Source organism: Medicago truncatula, chromosome 4 (genome assembly GCF_003473485.1).
Source record: "Medicago truncatula cultivar Jemalong A17 chromosome 4, MtrunA17r5.0-ANR, whole genome shotgun sequence".
NCBI lineage: Eukaryota > Viridiplantae > Streptophyta > Magnoliopsida > Fabales > Fabaceae > Medicago > Medicago truncatula.
The window spans coordinates 14,074,450-14,093,184 of NC_053045.1; the positions used below are offsets into that span (position 1 = coordinate 14,074,450).

Below are 18,735 nucleotides of genomic sequence, written 5' to 3' on the forward strand. Positions count from 1 at the left end.
TCGCTATGGCGAGTAAGGTCGCTCGCTATGGCGAGCTGCATTGCACAACTCGCGAGGCGAGGGAACAGGGTTCGCGAGGCGAGCGATGAATGTCGCTACGGCCAGACTTCCTAAATTCACAAAAACTCGACGTTTCACATGGTTCTAAGCTTGTTTTTGATTCCAAAGTTCGTCCTAAACATTATCTAAGGTCTAGGAACACTTTCTACATCAATTAAACCAATTCTCACCGTTTGATCATCAATTCTAAGGTTTTGACCTAGTTTTCGTTTTCTCCAATTCACTCCTAATTCTTGTTAACTAATCATCAGAATCACATTCAATTAACAATACTGAGTTATTAGTCTCACCCTTACCTTGTATGAAGAAATCGCAGCCCTCACTCTAGGTTCCTCTTCTCTTGGCTTTTTCTTCCTTTTTCTCCAAAAACAGTCGTACGTACTTTATGTTTTTTCTAAACTAGGTCTAACCTTTTATATCTCCTCTTAAAATACTTATCTTATCTCACTTTCTCCCCCAACACTATCTAAAATATCAAAACAGCCCTCAACTAAATATTTTATATTATTTTCAAATCTTTATTCTATTTAACAATAAAATAAATCTCATATCATAATCAAATCCTCCAAAACTCATAACTTATCACGTCATCAATCAAATCATCATAAATCATCAAAACATACCAAAATCATGCATATATTATATAATTATAATATAATCACCTAAACTCGATTAAATAAACGATTAAACAAAAGTGGGCGTTACAGCAAGGGTTGCCAAGCACAACATGTTTGATCTTTTTAGTTTTCAACGACAAAACAAGAGAATTGATGCCCTCTGTAGAGATCGTAAGGTCTCTAGAGCCTTTGGTGAGGATTGCATCAGGCTACTCACCGATCTGAAACCTACCCATCTGAAGTTGGATTTCAAGCTTCGTTTATGGGAACATGGGAATCCCATGTTTTGTATTTTGAGATGCACTCAACACATGCTAGATGTTGAGCCATGCATTCCTACCGTCAAGCGTTTGCTTAGGAACGCTATGGACGCTGGCTCTGTGAGCGCTCTTTACTTTGATGTAATGCTGAGGGCGCTTGACGGTATCACTCCTGATACCACTGAACTCTTCAATGACTTTTGGTCTCTTTTGGAGACGAAGAATGTTGCTCGTTATCGCAGGGAGATAACGGGAGGGGACTCCTATTTTCGCTTCGTTTCAGGCTGGTACAAGAGGTTGCTGCCCCCCTAGTTAATTCGTCGCCGATTCTGCAACAACTGGCACAACTGCCCTGGAGATGGGTTGAGACGCAACTATCGAGGAATTCATCCTGCTGAGGATGAACTATACAATCTTCAGCGCTTCTGTCTTCGATGTCGTCTTGATAGTGAGCTTCGGTGGTTTCTCGACCTTTTTGGCTTTGGCCAACTTATGTAGGTCGTTCCATCGAAGAAACATCCTTTTAGAATTTTCTTTTAAGTTTCATAGCATCCCTTTTGTAATGGTTTACTTTTGCGCTCTTTAGAGCCCATTTTGGAATTTTTATCGTGTAAACCGCCCATTAGCTGGCCTTATGAAATGCTATATTGGAACTTTTCTTTTCGAATTACTCCTGCATAATTTTAATTTCTTGTAATGTCGGTTTATACTTTTTCAAGTACTTTCCGTTTATTCGCAAGATCCTTCGATCTTCATCTAATTCTTCGATCTCATATGCATTGTTCGAAAAGACTCTCAATATCCGCCATGGTCCTTCCCAACTGGGTGACCATTTTCCCAAAACTCTATCTTTCTTATCCATTGGTAAAATGACTTTCCATACCAAATCTCCTTGGGCGAAAAATTTCGATTTTACCTTTTTATTATATGCTTTTGCTACCCTTTCCTTTTGTCTTGCAAGGACTTCTAACGTCGTTAATCTTTCTTCATCGAGATCGGTCAATTCGTCTACGACCATGTCCCAATACTGATTAACTGGTATTTCGCATTGCCTTTGGGTTCTGACTGATTGAAGCAAAATCTCTACCGGTAACACAGCATCATGACCAAATGTTAACCTAGAAGGTGTGGTGTTCGTCGACTCTTTTGGAGATGTTTGACATGCCCACAAGGCTTCGCCTAGAATTTCAGGCCAATTTTTTGGTTTTGCCTTTATTTTGCGTTTGATAATGGCAATGATATTTTTGTTTGCTGCCTCAACCTAACCATTTGCCTGCGCGTAGTATGGTGTCGAAGTCAGCAATTTAAAGCCTGTATCTTCGGCAAATTTTGCCATCTTTCGACCAGTGAATACGGATCTTTGGTCTGTGGTTATGGTTTCTGGAATACCGAACCTATAGATAATGAACTTCTGGATGAAGCTTATAACTTCTTCTTGAGTAACATCTTTTAATGGGATTGCTTCAATCCATTTTGTGAAATAATCTATTCCTACTAAGATGTATCTATATCCTTTCGATGAAGTGGGTTTAATTTCCCCTATCACATCCAAAGCACATCCTCTAAATGGCCAAGGTTTGATTATCGCATGAAGTTCACTTGCTGGGACGCGCTGAATTCCGGCATATTTTTGGCACCCTTGGCATCCTTTTGCGAACTCTATGCAATCTTTGAGCATAGTCGGCCAATATAAACCTTGTCGAAATAAAAGCCATTTTATTTTATGGCCTGCTTGGTGCGTTCCACAACTTCCGTCGTGTGTATTCGAAAAAGCCAAATATGCATCTGTTTCACCTAGGCATTTCAACAAAACTCCTTCCGAAGTCTTTTTGAATAATTCACTGCCCATTATTACATAGCTTAAAGCCCTGTATTTCACTTTTCGACAAGTGGTTCCATCTGGATGTTCCAGATATTTCACTATGGGTTTTCGCCAATCATTTTCATTTAAATCGTTAATGACAAAAATTTCGACAAAATCTGTACCTTTTATGGACTTTTGACTTGCTTCAGTCCCCCCAAGTTTTGGCGTTAACGATTTGCTAGGGAATGATTCCATCGAATTTCGTCTGTTTCTAATCTCTATTGGCTCTTGCGTCTGGTCCTTCGGTATTTTGTATCCAGAGGCCCTCTGTGCCAGATCATTTGCATCTTGGTTCTCCATTCGAGGTACGTGCCGAATTTCCACATGGGTGAACTGTTTTAACAATCTGCTAGCTATTGCATGATAGGTGACCAAACTTTCCTTAACGCACCTATACTCTTTTGTCATCTGTCTAAGGACAAGTTCAGAATCTCCTCTGATTTCGATGTATCTTGCCCCCAGTTCGAGTGCGATTTCTAGACCTGTAATTAAGGCTTCATATTCAGCCTCATTGTTAGAGCAAAGCTGATTGATTCGAAACATGTATTTAAATATATGGTGTTTGGGCGAGATTATCATTATCCCCACGCCAGTACCATTTTTATGACTAGATCCATCGAAATATAAATTCCATGGATGGTTGTCTATTTCAGTCGTCAACACTTCATCTACTGAATGATCTACGATAAAATCGGCCATGATTTGGCCTGTGACAGCTTTTAATGATTGATAAGTCAATGAATATTCTGTCAATGCTAAGGCCCATTTTCCGACTCTACTATGTACAATTGGTTTCGACAACATATGCTTAATGATATCAAAATGGGAGTAAACATAAACGTCAAAAGGTTTTATATAATGCTTAAGTTTTGTACATGAGAAGAACAAGCACAAACAAAGTTTTTCACTAGGATGATATCTTGTTTCAACATCATTAAGTACCCGACTTAAATAATAAATGGCCCTTTCTGTGCCATATTCATCTTCTTGTGCTAACATACTTCCTATGGTGCCATCTGACGTTGCTATATATAACTTCATTCTCCTGCCTTTCAACAAAGGAGAAAGAACCGGAGGGTTTACCAAATATGACTTGATTTCATCGAAAGCTTTTTGGTGCTCTGGTTCCCATTTGAAAACATCATCTTTCTTTAGTCGGAGTAGTGGTGAGAAAGCTTGTTTCTTGCCACTTAGGTTTGATATAAACCTCCGGAGAAAGTTGATCTTTCCTAGTAGAGACTGCAACTCTTTCTTTGTAGAAGGAGTCTTGATCTCGATTATTGCCTTGGTTTTGTTCTGGTTGATCTCGATCCCCTTTTTATGCACGACGAACCCTAAGAAATCACCTGCACAAACCCCAAATGCACATTTTAAAGGATTCATTTTCAATCCATATTGCCTCATCCTTTCGAATGATCGGCGTAAATGTCTCTCTTCCGAAGAAGATTTCACTACAATGTCATCGATATAAACCTGCATAAAATTTTCTATGAAATCATGGAACATTAAATTCATCGCTCTCTGGTACGTAGCACCAGCATTTTTTAGACCGAATGGCATTACTAGCCATTCATAACACCCTAATGCCCCTGGGCATCGAAATGCGGTCTTAGCGATATCTTCTTCTGCGATGAAGATTTGATTGTAGCCAGAGTATCCATCTAGCATACTCAAGTAATCGAAACCCGCCGCTGAATCTACTAGCATTTCTGCTACCGGCATTGGGTATTCGTCTTTAGGGGTAGCGAGATTCAAGTCTCTAAAATCTATGCATACCCTTATCGTTCCATTTTTCTTTTTAACTGGAACTACATTTGCTAGCCAATCTACATACCTTGCAGGCCTGATAAAGCCGCATTTCAGCAGTCTATCGATCTCTTCTTTGATCTTTGGTAGGATCTGTGGAGCGAAACGACGGGGAATTTGCTTGACTGGCTTTTTGTCTGGTCGAATTGGTAATGTTAATTCTACCACTTCCCGGTTTAAACCAGGCATTTCATTGTAATCCCATGCAAAGCAATCTTTGTATTCTTTTAGTAGCTCTGCAATTTGATTTTTGAATCCTTCAGGGATTTTGGCACTCACATAAGTAGGTCTTTTGACAGTACCATCTCCCAAGTCGATTTCTTCGAGGGGATCTTGCGCTTTCATTTTTGTAGTGGATCCCATAGGATCCTCTTCGAAGCCTAACGGTTCATCATCATAAATGCAATCCAATTTCTGGTCTTCGATACTGTCGTTTGTGGACCCGTCCACGAGCTTCTCGATCTCCTCTTGCTTCAAACATTCGACCTCTTTGGCCGTTTGGAATTCGTTTTCGGCCAAGTAGGCCGTAATTTTCTCCCAAATATTGGGCTCAGACATAATTTCAATTTTTTGCATCCCCCCCAGTTGGTGGGGTAGCATACTCAGAAATGTTAGGTACAAGGCTATCAACAACGTTTTTGTATGCTTGGGCTCTAGTTTCGAGCAAACCTTCGTTCTCTATCTGAACTTCCTGTTGGTTGACCATTACAAAGTCATGGTCTCTAAATTCTTTCTCCCACACGAACCCCGCTTCTGGTTGCAATTTCATGGAGTACATTTCATCATTCGAAGTCATCTTTTTGGGTCCTGGAGATATGACTGGGGCTATATGTGCCAGCTGATTATCGAAATTTTTCTTGGTAATAGTGTTTACTTCAGCCAAGAAATAACTTTGATCGGCTTCAACGTTCTCAACTAGCCCATCTTCTTTCCATATGGCAATCCTTTGATGCGCTGTAGAGGGGACCGCACCCACGCCATGTATCCATTCTCTACCCAGCAGCACATTGAAGTTTGCTTTTGATGGGACTACCATAAACATTGTTATCCTTCTTGTGCTACCTACCACCAATTCCAGTTCGATAGCGCCTAAAGAATTTCCTGAAGTGCCTTCATAGTTAGTGAGAATAACATTATGAGGCTTTAAATCAGAATCATAGATTCCAATCTTTCCCAGGAATGATTGAGGAAGCAAGTTGATTGTGGCTCCACCATCAACTAACACTTTATTTACTCCCACGCCATTGATTTTGGCTTGAATAAATAAAGACTTGAGATGCGACTTCATCGAAGTGTCTGGTTTTTCAAAGACTGCATGTTGCTCTTCTACACAACCGTTATTCATGACATAATAGCATAGTGGCTTGTGAATTGTCATTTCATCGACGAAATCACTTTCAACTTCGTTAATTTCTGACTGAACGTCATATTCCACAGGTAGGATAGAAACCACATTGCATACTATGTCGAGACTAGGGTCAGATCCAGTGAAATTCGAAGTCATTTCTTCATCCTCTTTGGGATGATCTTTCTTTAAAATTGACAATGGGGGCGAGATTCTCTCTGTTGCTGGCTTTTTAACCATTTCGAACACAGCTTTCTGCTTACCCTCTCCTTTGTCAACATTGGTGATGTCTTGTAATGTTGTTGCTTTTTTCTGGCGCTGATACCTACGCCATTGAGTTCGTGTCATAGGTTGCTTACCTTTGTAATTATTATTATAAGAATACCTGGTAGGCACTTCTGGCGCATCAAGTCGAGGAGTAGGGACCTTTCTCTTCACCCATTTGGATGGAGGGGCAGAATAGCCAGATTTTCTTCCTCCTGAAAAGACCCAAGTGTCAGTGGGGGAGTTTGCAGATGGATTGAAAGTTCCTCTCCAATTTCTCTTTTGAGAATTTCCAGCAGAATGGTCTTTATACGGGATACCCCTTTTGTTGAAACTAAATTTAGGGCGGTTATCTTTCTTTTTCCCTTTCCACTTTGTCTGTGGCTGAGAGCCTTCTATTGCTTTAGCAGCCTCTTTATCGAAGACTGTGCTACACCTTGGACAAAGCATGGCGTTGGTGTTCGAAATTTTGCAGCGGTTTAGAAAATCAACTAGATCTTCTTCAGCTTTAGGATATGCCCTTTCTACATTCTTCTGGAGTTGGTCCTCAGTGACCAGACTGGTATTTCGAACATGGTCTTCAATAACCATTTCTATATCATCAGGTAAAGCTTTTCCCGATAATAGTTTGTCGTCGCTTGACTCTACAACATCTACCATGTTTATACCAACCACTTCAGCGTACATGGAATCGGCTTTTTTAGAAGATTCGACATCAAGCTTAGTCGTTGTTTTAGCCTTTTCTCCAAATTTCAGTGTTCCTTCATCGAGAGCCTTCTACACAGAATCCCTGAAACGAGTGCAACGGGATAAGTTATGGCCCAAAAAACCATGAAATTTGCAAAAACCCCTTTTCTTCCTCTGATCTAGAGGAGGGAGTTTCATATTATCTGGCACTAAAATTATGCCATCAGAAACTAGAAGATCAAATATTTCTTCACATTTAGACACATCAAAAGTATAAGTTTTTGGGGGATATTTATCATTTTTGGGTTCCTCTACGTTTTTCCCATTTGATGGCCTCAATAATTTACAAGTGTAAGGCGGCCCATCTTTTAATTCTGCAAGATTTATTTCGTTATCCTCTCCAGAATCTGAACCCCAATCGAATTCTGGTTCACTATCTCCAGTATCGATATAAGCAACTTTCTCTTTCTTAGGGAACCTATTTGTTCTGGCCTTTTCAGCCTTAAGTCTTTCGACTTGGCGAACCCTATCTGCTAATTGCGCCATGTCCCTAATATATTGTGTATCTAATTTCTTTCGAACAGAATAATCTAAGCCACCTGCAGCCATTTCGACCAATTCGTGTTCTGGCACAACGGTGAAGCATCGGGCTTTAAGGAGTCGAAATCTGTTCAAGTAATCATCTATCGACTCATGCGTTTTTCGTCTAACACTGGCCAATTCTTTCAAACTAATTTTAGATTGGCCCATGTAAAACTGCTCATGAAAAGCCTTCTCCAATTGATTCCAACTAACTATGGAGTGTGGAGGCAACGTTGTAAACCATGTGAATACATTCTTTGTCAGAGAACTTGGAAAATATTTCAATTTTAAATTCTCATTGTTTGCCAAGTCTCCGGCCTCCATAATATATCGAGCAACATGTTCGACAGTGGACTCATTCGTTTCCCCAGCAAACTTGGTGAATTTGGGGATTTTGTGGTTTCTGGGCATCTCCGTTTCTAATACGAATTCGGATAACGCTGAAACAAAATTTGGACGGTGCAATCCAGTATTGAAAGCATTTTGGGCCAGCAATGCTTCGACTATATTGGCTATGTTATTTTGGCCCTCGTAATTATTTCAACGGGCCTGCATGACCACTTGGTCTGCATTCTGGTTTCTGTTTACCATTATAGGAATCCTAGCAGGTTCTTCTGGTATCTCAGGCTGCACTTCTTGCGCCTGATTTTTGGGCACTTAGTTTGCCTGTTCTTCGACAAGTGCTTCTCTCTGCCGGGCATTCGTATTTCGCACAGCCGGCGTGACGCGCACTTGGGGTGCACCCAGAAAATCCGCTATTCGCCCCATTTGTTGTGATAGGGCTTGATAACTACTATTGGTTTCTTTGATTAAAGGATTGATGACCATTGTGACTTGTTGAGTCACCATATTGACCATATCGTGATTAGTATCTGCCATGGTTTGCCTTAGCGCATTCATCGAGGCGTTGGTCAACGATTGTTGAGGCAAACCAAATGGAATAAAAGTTTCTTGGGATCTACCAAACGAGATATTCTCCCCTTGGTTAGACAATGGTGGTATGGTCGTATTTGTATGTGAAGTTTGAGTCGAAGAGGTTGGCATCCCATAGGGTCCTCTTCCATTGTTTCCCAAATTAAGAAACCCTTAAGAAAACATATTTCCCGCAGCTTGGCTAGTTTGAGCGGCCGTTGTAACCGCTGGGCTGCTTCTTGAAGTAGTATTGGCCATAGTATTCGACGTACTGGCCTGTGACGTTTGTGAATTCACGTTTTCTTCCGCTGGGGCATCTACAGGCTCCAATACATGAGCCATGTTACTATTCTGGTTAAGTTGCGTAGACCATGTCGGAATTGTTTGATTGGTCGTTGTTCCTGAAGCGGAAGCAGCGTTCGATGCCGTTGTGCCAGAAACGATAGAAGGATGCGTCATTTTAGGAAGTAATTTGTTATTCCTTAAACGCATACACAATGCAGACCAACTAAAAAAAATTTAGAATTGAAAAAGTTCAAAGTTAAAAGCACAAAAGGTCCCACCGGGTGTGCCAATTTGTTTACACTGATTTTTGGTAAACAATCGCTGGTTTCAATAATGTTTACTTGCAAGATCAACCAGTAAATCTTAGGAGCATATTGTGCTTTTGTGGTTTGAATGTAAGCGTAATACTTGTTCGTAAAGTATTTTTGATAAAGTAAAAGACAAGAACAAAATGTAAAGAACTGAATCCAATCCGTGTTGAATCCAATCGAAATTCTGTAAAGAATGACAATAGAAGAAAATACTTCGAAAAAGACTTAAATTGCAAAGGTGTTTAAAGAACTGTATTGAATTTGTAAAGATTTAATGAAAATTGGTGCACATATTCATACTTTGCAACTCGTGACTCGTTTGTCGCTTCCATACGGACAGTATTGAGTGTAAGTTTTTAGTATGATTGAATTGTGACATGTTTTTCCTAAGAAAAACTACTATTTATACAAATAATCCTATAACTGCCTGATCATATCTGTTCGATTTGAAAAGCGAAACTAGCCGTTGCTAACTGCTTGATCTTATCCACAAAAGTCTGAAGGTGCTTCGATAACTTCCTTTATCCATCAAACTAAAACGGCTTCTTCGATTCCTGCTGAAGATATATATTTTCGATAGATTCCTTCACAAAGCTAAGTCCATCTTCTTTAGGTCAAACCCTTGACTGCATTAAATGATAGTCTTTTCACAAATATCGGCTAACAATAAGTTGGATGTCTGCTCGTGCCACCTCTCAGAAAAGGCACACAACAAGTTGTAGTCGATAAGTGAATATTCTTCATAAGAAAGGTCATCTGGCCCACTAAATCTTATGGCATTTCTGAACCACTCCTCATTCGGAGTATCTAATTTTAGGACCCTTTTTTTCTTTTGTTATAACATTTTAAAGTTAGAAAGAATTGTATAAACAATAAAAGGATAAATTAAGATAAATAATAAAACATGAGGCATTCTTCCATGGTCACAAACACAAATGAGTAGTGTTTAATCACACAAACATAACAAAACATTTCCTTAAAATACCAAATCATTTTATTATCAATTTATTTTTCATTATTAAAAAAAAATTAATGTGTGTGTGCCCAAACACTATTCATTTATGCTTGTGACTATAAATGAATTCTTCGTAAAACATATGCAATAAAAAATGGAACTAATAACTAAAAATAAAGAACAATTTAACATTAAAGGAAAAAAATTGGAACAAAAGAAATAAAACATATACAGTCAACTAAACAACAACTCTTTTTATTTTTGAACAAATAATTAAAAAAATAGCTTGAAACCATATACAAATAAGTTGGACGATTCTTAAATCTTCCTCTCACATGTGTCTAGCCGGGGGGATCAAATAACACTAAAGTAATGTTACACATCTAAATATCATTTTACTCTATTCATATTTTTCAAATTTGACTGTTAGACTGTAAGTTTATATCATATATATCATGCTATACAAATCTAAAATCATTTAACATGGTTTTGGGAATCACCAAGATTAATGGTGTTATATAAAAATGAATAAATCGTTAATGTAGATGGGTCTCAATAACTTATCAAAAGATTTCATATTTATGTAAAAACCTACATGGATGGTCTAAATGATATAAACTTACAAATCAACAATCCAAATAGATTGTTGTTTCAACTAGAAAACTAGCTAAAATTATTATATCTCTAAATAAAAGAAATGAAAATGGAAGAGTTTGCAAGTTTGATTTGTCTACACAAAGCAGTTTAGTTGATTGCAGAAAATTAAAAGGTTTTGATAACTTTAAATATTTGATATTACAAAACACACTCATCAATCACCTATCTTCTCACCTGCCATGTTGCCAACAAATGTCTTTTGAACTCACACGCCAGGAAGTTAAATAGTGCATCATCCTCATTCGTGTCATCCACTTTATAGTCAGCATCCTCTAGGTTAGCACCTATCAACTCCACCATCAGCCTGACTCCCGTCAACTCTGGTCAGTTTGTCATCGTGGCCCAGAAGAGGAACTTTGATGTGAAGATGTCGCAAACATGACAAGTTGTATGTTGTCAGTGTCATCTCCCTAATTGGGATATATAAGTTGGATGTCTGCTCGTGCCACCTCTCAGAAAAGGCACACAACAAATTGTAGTCGATAAGTGAATATTCTTCATAAGAAAGGTCCTCGGGCCCACTAAATCTTATGGCATTTCTGAACCACTCTTCATTCGGAGTATCTAACTTTAGGACCATTTTTTTCTTTTGTTATAACATTTTAAAGTTAGACAGAATTGTATAAACAATAAAAGGATAAATTAAGATAAATAGTAAAACATGGGCAAAATAGCACAATTAGTCCCTTAACTTTATTTTATGTAACACTTTCGTCCTTTATCTTTTTTTTTGTCACGATTTAGTCCTTTATGTTATAAAATGACAATATCTTATCATTTTTTATGAGATTTTTTTCAAAGAAATTTGATTTTCTATGCTTGTATGATGAAGATTTACATTTGCCTATGTGTTTGATGATTTTTTTTTTGAGTTTTTGATTATTTTTTTCATGAAAAAGGATAACTATGTTGTTATTTTATAACATAAAGGACTAAATCGTGACAAAAAAAAGATAAAGGACGAAAGTGTTACCTAAAATAAAGTTAAGGGACTAATTGTGTAATTTTGCCTAAAACATGAGACATTATTACACGGTCACAAACACAAATGAGTAGTGTTTAATCACACAAACATAACAAAACATTTCCTTAAAATACCAAATTATTTTATTATCAATTTATTTTTCATTATTAAAAAAAATTAATGTGTATGTGCCCAAACACTATTCATTTATGCTTGTGACTAAATGAATTCCTCGTAAAACATCATATGCAATAAAAAAATGGAACTAATAACTAAAAATAAAGAACAATTTAACATAAAAGGAAAAATTTTGGAACAAAAGAAATAAAACATATATAGTCAACTAAAAAACAACTGTTTTTATTTTTGAACAAATAACTAAAAAATAACTTGAAACCATATACAAATAAGTTGGACGATTCTTAAATCTTCCTCCCACATGTGTCGAGCCACATGGTGTGAATACATGGTCAGGACTGACGTGTCCTCTGGGCCACCAGGATATGATTCTTGAGGTTTTGTCAGCGCCTCATGTTGCTTAGCCTCCCTCTACTAGGCTCATGTACTGGATGTGCTAGCTCAGGATCAAGCTCGGGGACATTCTCAAACTTTCACACCTGAGTCTGTCATGTCTGAGATTCCTCAAATGCTTCTTCCTAGCCAAGGAAGTCATGCTCATCCTCTTACCTCTAACACGATCATGGTGTGTCTCCGTATTTGAAATAAATCATAATACATAAACAAATCAATATGTTTAATAATATTATGAGATAAGTCAAAATTCAGCATTCCTGAACCTATTTTAGATTTTAGAAACCAAAACGTTGAACAAACATTTAATATTCTAAAATTCGTTAACAATCGATATCTAGAAAAAATATTAAATAAACCAACAAAAGTTTGACCAAATATAAACTAGCCTTTTGTTTGCCGGTGGGAAAGTCTAAAAAATGACGGGTTCAAGCAACTTGACTTAAAATATGACACAATTTATCAAAATTCAAATTTTAGGAGGTTTGGGAATGATCAAAAAACATAACCAAAGAAATTAGAGAATGAAGGATAGGCAAGTCTTTTATATTTGCATGTTTGAGACTCTACAACTCAAAACATATTTCTAAGTTTTGGGTTATAGAATCCGAGCAAAATAGAAAGAAAAAAAAAACGTGGATGCGCGAGAAGCTTGAAGGGTGTGATAAGAAATTTTCGTGGGGGTATCCTTAACAAATTTAATAAACAAAGCCCAATCCACTTACTCTTTTGAACAGGTCGCGCGAGGATGGAATTTCAGCGTAATTTGCGGCCGCCATAGCCACCGGCGTTGCACCAGAGCAGAGCTCCACTCCGCCGTCCGCACCGCCATAGAGAACTGTTGATTTACCTGATTCATTGGTATCTCTCTCTCTCTCTCTCTCTCTCTCTCTCTCTCTCTCTCTCTCTCTCTCTATCTCTTTCAAGCTACTATTATTATTATTATTATTATTCACATCATGTCTATTCAATTTGATGTGTTTTTCGAACTTCATATCTTAAATATAACATTGTATGAGACACAACAACATTTCTATGCATTCCAGTGTTGTTAAATTACAGCGCTATAGCGTAGCGAAATTTGAACAAATCATTATTGTTCTCCTATAAGCTATTAGAATTTGCAGTAAAGAAGACCTAGGAAAGCTATTAGAGATACTATTAGACAAGATTTGGAAATTAATGAGTTGGACCGAAATACGGTGTATGGTTAAACATTATAGCGTAATTTGATGCATGCAGCCGACCTCACTTAGTGGGAAAATGCTTGGTTGTTGTATTATTGTTCTCCTGTACGCAATTTAGTACAAAGCGTTGTCATATAATGGCTATATTACCTGTAGTGTAGTGAAATTTGAACAAACAATTATTTTCTGCTATTGATCACACTAATGCATTCTAATAATGTTTAATATTGATTGAGTAAATACACATAGATGTACTATATGAAGCTGAATCTATTGTGTTATGGAAATTAATTGCAGATGAACATTTTGCAACTGAAGGTCTCTATTTCAGGGATTGATATCTCATATCAAAGTAAGCCTATACTTTGCAAAAGGTGAATATTTATTTGATTCATGTCTTCTATCGTGCTTTTCTTTGCTATGAGTGTGTTTAGTGTGTGTGTGTGTGTGTGTATTACTTGTCATGTAATAATATCATAACAATCGCTTTGATTGCTTAACCCGAGGGTAGAAGACTGATGAAATTGTTATATATTTGTTGTGGATTTCTTTTTGCTCGCTTGGTAATTGACATGTTGCTAACGTATGCCTTAAATAGATATTAAATGAAAGTTCCTGAGCTTCATATAAAGGCGCAACAAAAGAGAGCATAGCAAAATATGCAGTTCCATTCTGCTCTGTCTGTATGCCATATGTTTCTAGTATCTGTATTTTTCAATTCAGGTAGTGTGCAATGTTGTAAAATAATGGTCATAGCGGCACTATACTGCTATGCGTAACGGAATTTTAACAACTGGTATTGTTCCGCGATACGCGATTTAGTAGAAAGTGTCATCAAATAGTGGTTATCACAGTAGCAAGTGGCAACGCTGTAGCAGAATTTGAACAGTTATTTCTGTGATTGACAACATTATTAGTATGTTTAAGAACCAATAGGAGATGCACAAAGACACAACCCCCCACCACCACATACACACACACATTTGATGTTCCTCCATTCAGCCTTCTCAACCGTTTGGGTTTTGCTTTTATCTCCATTTTATTATTCGAACTAGTTGCCATCTGTACAGTTTTGTTCGCTTTTTTGCCCATTAGAGGACGCCACACCATGCACAATCCCAAATCCCTGTTTTTTTTTTTTTTTGGGAATGAAAGAGAGCCAAAGCCCATCCCAAATCCCTGTTTTGTTAGTTTTGGAATCAGAGCGGTATATCTGAACTTATTTCTTTCACATTCAGCCTTTTTGCCAGCCAGTGATGGCTTCAAACAAACTATCAGAAGAACTCAAAGGAGTTATCAAATTTTGAAAAAGGGATAATTCATCAAAGCGCAATTTCTCTCCTAGAAAACCATACCAGACCATCTGCAACACTTGTAATTATGTCGAAGCTTTTACAACTATATTAATAACAAAGAAGTATTATTTAGTTTTGCAAGTTATATATGTGTTACTCCATTATATAAAATTGGAGTCCATTAGTCTAAACCATAGTATGGGGATTAATATTTCATAAGCAGTGTTGTCATTGGCCGAAGGCCAAAAAGCTGCCATATAAACTTAAAAGTATAAACACACCATTGAGGCCTATGGCGCTACATGGTGTGCATCCTTTCACCAATTGGAGGTGCCATCACTGGAGGTGCCATCACTGGAGGTGCCATGGCTTCCATTTAACAACACTGTTCATCAGTACAAGCCTTGTGAGAATCAGTGTTCTAATGTCCCATTAGAGAAGCCAGTCATCCTTGCCTTTGTACATTTTTACCAACATTCAAAAACAGAGTAGGAGTTGTTGAAGATTACACGTGCAAACAAGAACATATGATTATTTTGGTCTGTATGGAGATAGGGAAAAATTGTTAGGCTAAACAACAACAGTATTGTTAAATAGCAGCCTTGTAGCGGAATTTGAACAAATCACTATTGTTCTGTGATATGCTATTTAGTACAAAGTGCTGTCAAATAGTGACTATAATGGCACTATAGCACTGTTGCATAACATAATTTCCACGATCTGACTTGATAACACTAAATAACATGAAATAATAAACAAAGAAGCAATAACACTTAAACGATGATCAAAACAAAGATCTCTCTTGCATAATATGCACCCAAAATGTCAAGTTGTAAAAACTTAAAATGTTTGAAAGCATATATAATATATAATTCTTATCATTCAGAGCTGAACACAGTTAATAACTGTGTACAGAATCACAAATGAAATCTATAAATTTTTATCTCCACAATTGCTAGCCTCTTCATTTAGGATCTGGAAAATTGAGATCCACTGACACACTTCGAAATTCATTAGCACTTGAAAAGTGTACCCTCTTGTGTCCACCTAGTGCTTGAGCAGTCTTGAACTCTCTGTCGCAATATGGGCACTGAAAAGGTTTCTGATCTTTAAAATCACCATCGCTGTCACTTTTGCAGTATGCTTTGTGCCCACAAAGAGCTTGATAAGATCGGAACATTTTTCCACACCTCTGGCACTTGAAGCTGACTTGAGTGTGAGCTTGAATAATCGAGTCATCTCTACTGCCTTCAATGTGTTTTTCCTTCGTTTTGTTGGTTTCCTTTATTTTTTGTTTCTTGATCTCTTCCCTTTTTTGTGCATCTTTGTAAAACCCCCATAACATCATAACATCTGGATCTATTGGCAGATCTTTTGTATCAGCTGCCACATTAAGTTTGCGGTGGCATTTGGATCTTTTGCGGGTTGGGGTTTTTGGGTAAGACACAGATTCTTTTTCTCTGTTTGAGTTTGCAGAGAAGGCAGAGAAGTTGCGTTTCATAGATCGGAAGTTCTGTGTTTGGTGTTCTTCAGGATGGAAAGTCAGTGAGGAAGCAGTTTGATTTGGATGCTGGGTTAAATCGGCTGAATTATCTAGAGCTTGATTGTTAGTTTCAAGCTTTGGGGGAATCGGCAATTTGACCAAGTGAGATCTCATGTGGCCTCCAATGGCTTTCCAACTGGCAAACCACTTCCCACAAATCCCACAGGCTTTTCCGTTGCTCCTCTCCATTGTTGCTGAAAACTTTAAAATCAAAATACTTCCTCACTTCTTTGTTGTGATTGTTTATTGAATTCAATATTTTATAGAAGGGTAGGTTACAAGCCTTTCTTATAGGGAGGGGAAAACCTACTTTGTGTGTTCAATAGGCTCACTGACGAAGATTAGTTGATGCTAAACGGCGGTGGATTCGTACCTATAACATGGTTGTATATAAAACAAAAAATAAAATAAAAACTTCCTTATACAAAAGGTACAAAAGGAACAAAGTCAGAAAACGCCATAATAAATGTAGGAAAGGATGGCATGCTATCGCCTTATTCAGCATTTGAGTTTTTTCACTTGACTCTGAATCTTTAACTTTATGAGGTTATACAAGGAAAGTATAATGAAATAATTTAAGATTCTGATTTTGTATTTATTTTATTTTTTCTGAAAGTATAAAATTAATAAAATACGAAAAGTTAGACAGCGATACTGCATTCTTTTTATTGACAATTGGCATTTGGCAAGTTACTAAGAAAAAGAAACAAATTTTCTGAGGAAAACAATGGCGATTTCATTTCAAAATATTTGACCTACTTTTCTTTTTCTCTTTTTTGATTCTGCTTAAAATATTACACTTATCCATTATTTTACTTGATAAGAATTTGTGTTTGTTAAGTTCCAGGCATGTGCTACTAAACATTATGTTTAATGATAAAGAGCTTCATATTTGAAGAACAAAATGAAAGATAAACAGTATTTGATATATTGTAAGCCAGAAATTTATTGTATTTAACTCAGATTATGCATGTTTATATTTTAGCATTGATTCCACAATGAATATTTCTAAAATGGGTATAATTTTGGTAAGCTTGTCTGAAGAGAATCTCTTTCATTATGTGGCCTCCATTTTTGTCCATGTAAAATTTTACGTATTTTTTAGCATGCATTCCAAACAGTCTGCATTTTTTGTCTTTGATCATGTCTTAATTTTTTTTTTTGTGGAAGTGATGTCTTAGTTATTGCACGTGAATCTCCCTTACTCTTTTTTCCCTCTTATTATGTACAACTTCATGCGTTAACAAATATCGTAAGCTAGTCATTTAAAAAAAATAATACTGTGCAGCCGGTGAAGCGAAAGCCATAGCAAACCAAACATGTTGATCAAACTCAGCATGCGAAGCTCCTGTTACTCATCTCTCCGAATAATCCAGCCACGCTTCTTCTCTTATGTTGCAGATGAGGAAAAGGGTTATGCTTCCAAGTCTATTATCCACCCTAGTGCCATTGTTCACCCCAATGCTGTTCTTGGTGAGGGAGTTTCCATTGGACCTTTTTGTTCTATCAGTTCCTCTGCAAAGCTGGGGAATGGTTGTCAACTTTATCCAGGAAGCCATATTTTTGGAAATACCGATTTAGGGGACAATTGCATGTTGATGACTGGTGCAGTTGTCGGTGATGATTATCCTGGATGTACTGTCATTGGAAGCAATAACATAATAGGATATCATGCTGTGGTTGGTGTCAAATGTCAAGATTTGAAATACAAGCCAGAGGATGAGTGCTTCCTGGAAGTTGGACATAATAATGATATTAGGGAGCATACTTCAATCCACCGATCTTCGAAGTCAACTGACACAACAGTAGTTGGGAATGGAAATTTAATTATGGGAGCTTGTCATATTGCCCATGATTGCAAGATTGGCAACAACAATATTTTTGCTAATAACACTCTTCTAGCTGGACATGTTGAGGTGGAAGACTATGTTCACACTGCTGGTGCAACTGTTATTCACCAATTTTGTCACCTTGGCTCATTCTCTTTTCTCGGTGGTGGTTCCGTGGTTTCACAAGATGTCCCAAAGTACATGATGGTAGCCGGGGATAGAGCCGAGCTTCGTGGTCTAAATTTAGTAGGCCTTACTCGACGTGGATTCAGCATTGAAGAGATCAGGAACCTCAAAACAGCTTATCGAAAGATATTCATGTGTACCGATACAACAATAGGGTCTTTTGAAGAAAGGATTGCACAAGTGGAGCAGCATGAAGGATTGATTCACGTTCCTGCTGTGCGTGCTATGTTGCAGTCTATTCGCGACTCTTTTGCTGAAGATCGTCGTGGAATATGCAAGTATGGATGCTGGAATGGCTCTTGAAGCATGCTGCTAGGGGCACTTCACTATGAATACTTATTATTTTGCAGATATGTCATGCAGTTTTCAACTCAAGTGAGAGTTTGTTGTATTCATTAAACACTTGTAGGATGAGAGTGAAATAATTCGTTACATATCTCTTAATTTTTGTACAGCTAGGTACTCAATAATACTGATTTGTATCCGGTTCTCAAAAATTGAACTGATAAAAACTAATATCCTGATTTCCATTTTGATGTATGTTTTTGCTTTGAATCAATTGTTTTATGAATTGTGTCAAAAGATTGACATAAGT

The 18,735-nt window shown here is 37.4% G+C and overlaps 2 protein-coding genes across 7 annotated transcripts; one reads left to right on the top strand and one right to left on the bottom strand.

Moving 5' to 3' along the window:
- Positions 1-1,604: 1,604 nt before the first annotated feature.
- On the bottom strand, positions 1,605-5,165 carry LOC112420783 (uncharacterized). The gene is made up of 2 exons (XM_024780468.2): positions 2,204-5,165; positions 1,605-2,116 (listed from the first exon to the last, which is right to left on the bottom strand). Exons 1-2 carry the CDS (start codon positions 5,163-5,165, stop codon positions 1,605-1,607), a joined length of 3,474 nt encoding a protein of 1,157 aa, XP_024636236.2.
- Positions 5,166-12,511: 7,346 nt separating this feature from the next.
- On the top strand, positions 12,512-18,680 carry LOC25491901 (probable acyl-[acyl-carrier-protein]--UDP-N-acetylglucosamine O-acyltransferase, mitochondrial). Of its 6 annotated transcripts, XR_005645866.1 has the most exons (4): positions 12,512-12,961; positions 13,585-13,661; positions 13,886-14,912; positions 14,943-17,407. XR_005645866.1 is itself a non-coding variant. In XM_013599946.3 (3 exons), the coding sequence occupies exon 3, from the start codon at positions 17,445-17,447 to the stop codon at positions 18,441-18,443; it is 999 nt and encodes a 332-aa protein (XP_013455400.1). In that variant the 5' UTR covers positions 12,609-12,961; positions 13,585-13,661; positions 17,414-17,444; the 3' UTR covers positions 18,444-18,680. The 6 variants fall into 6 exon arrangements, 4 of the variants coding, with proteins under 4 accessions (XP_013455400.1, XP_024638615.1, XP_024638613.1 ...); XR_003011632.2 differs by having other exon boundaries at positions 12,547-12,961; positions 13,886-17,407; XM_013599946.3 differs by lacking the exons at positions 13,886-14,912; positions 14,943-17,407 and adding an exon at positions 17,414-18,680 and having other exon boundaries at positions 12,609-12,961.
- The last annotated feature ends 55 nt before the right edge of the window (positions 18,681-18,735 follow it).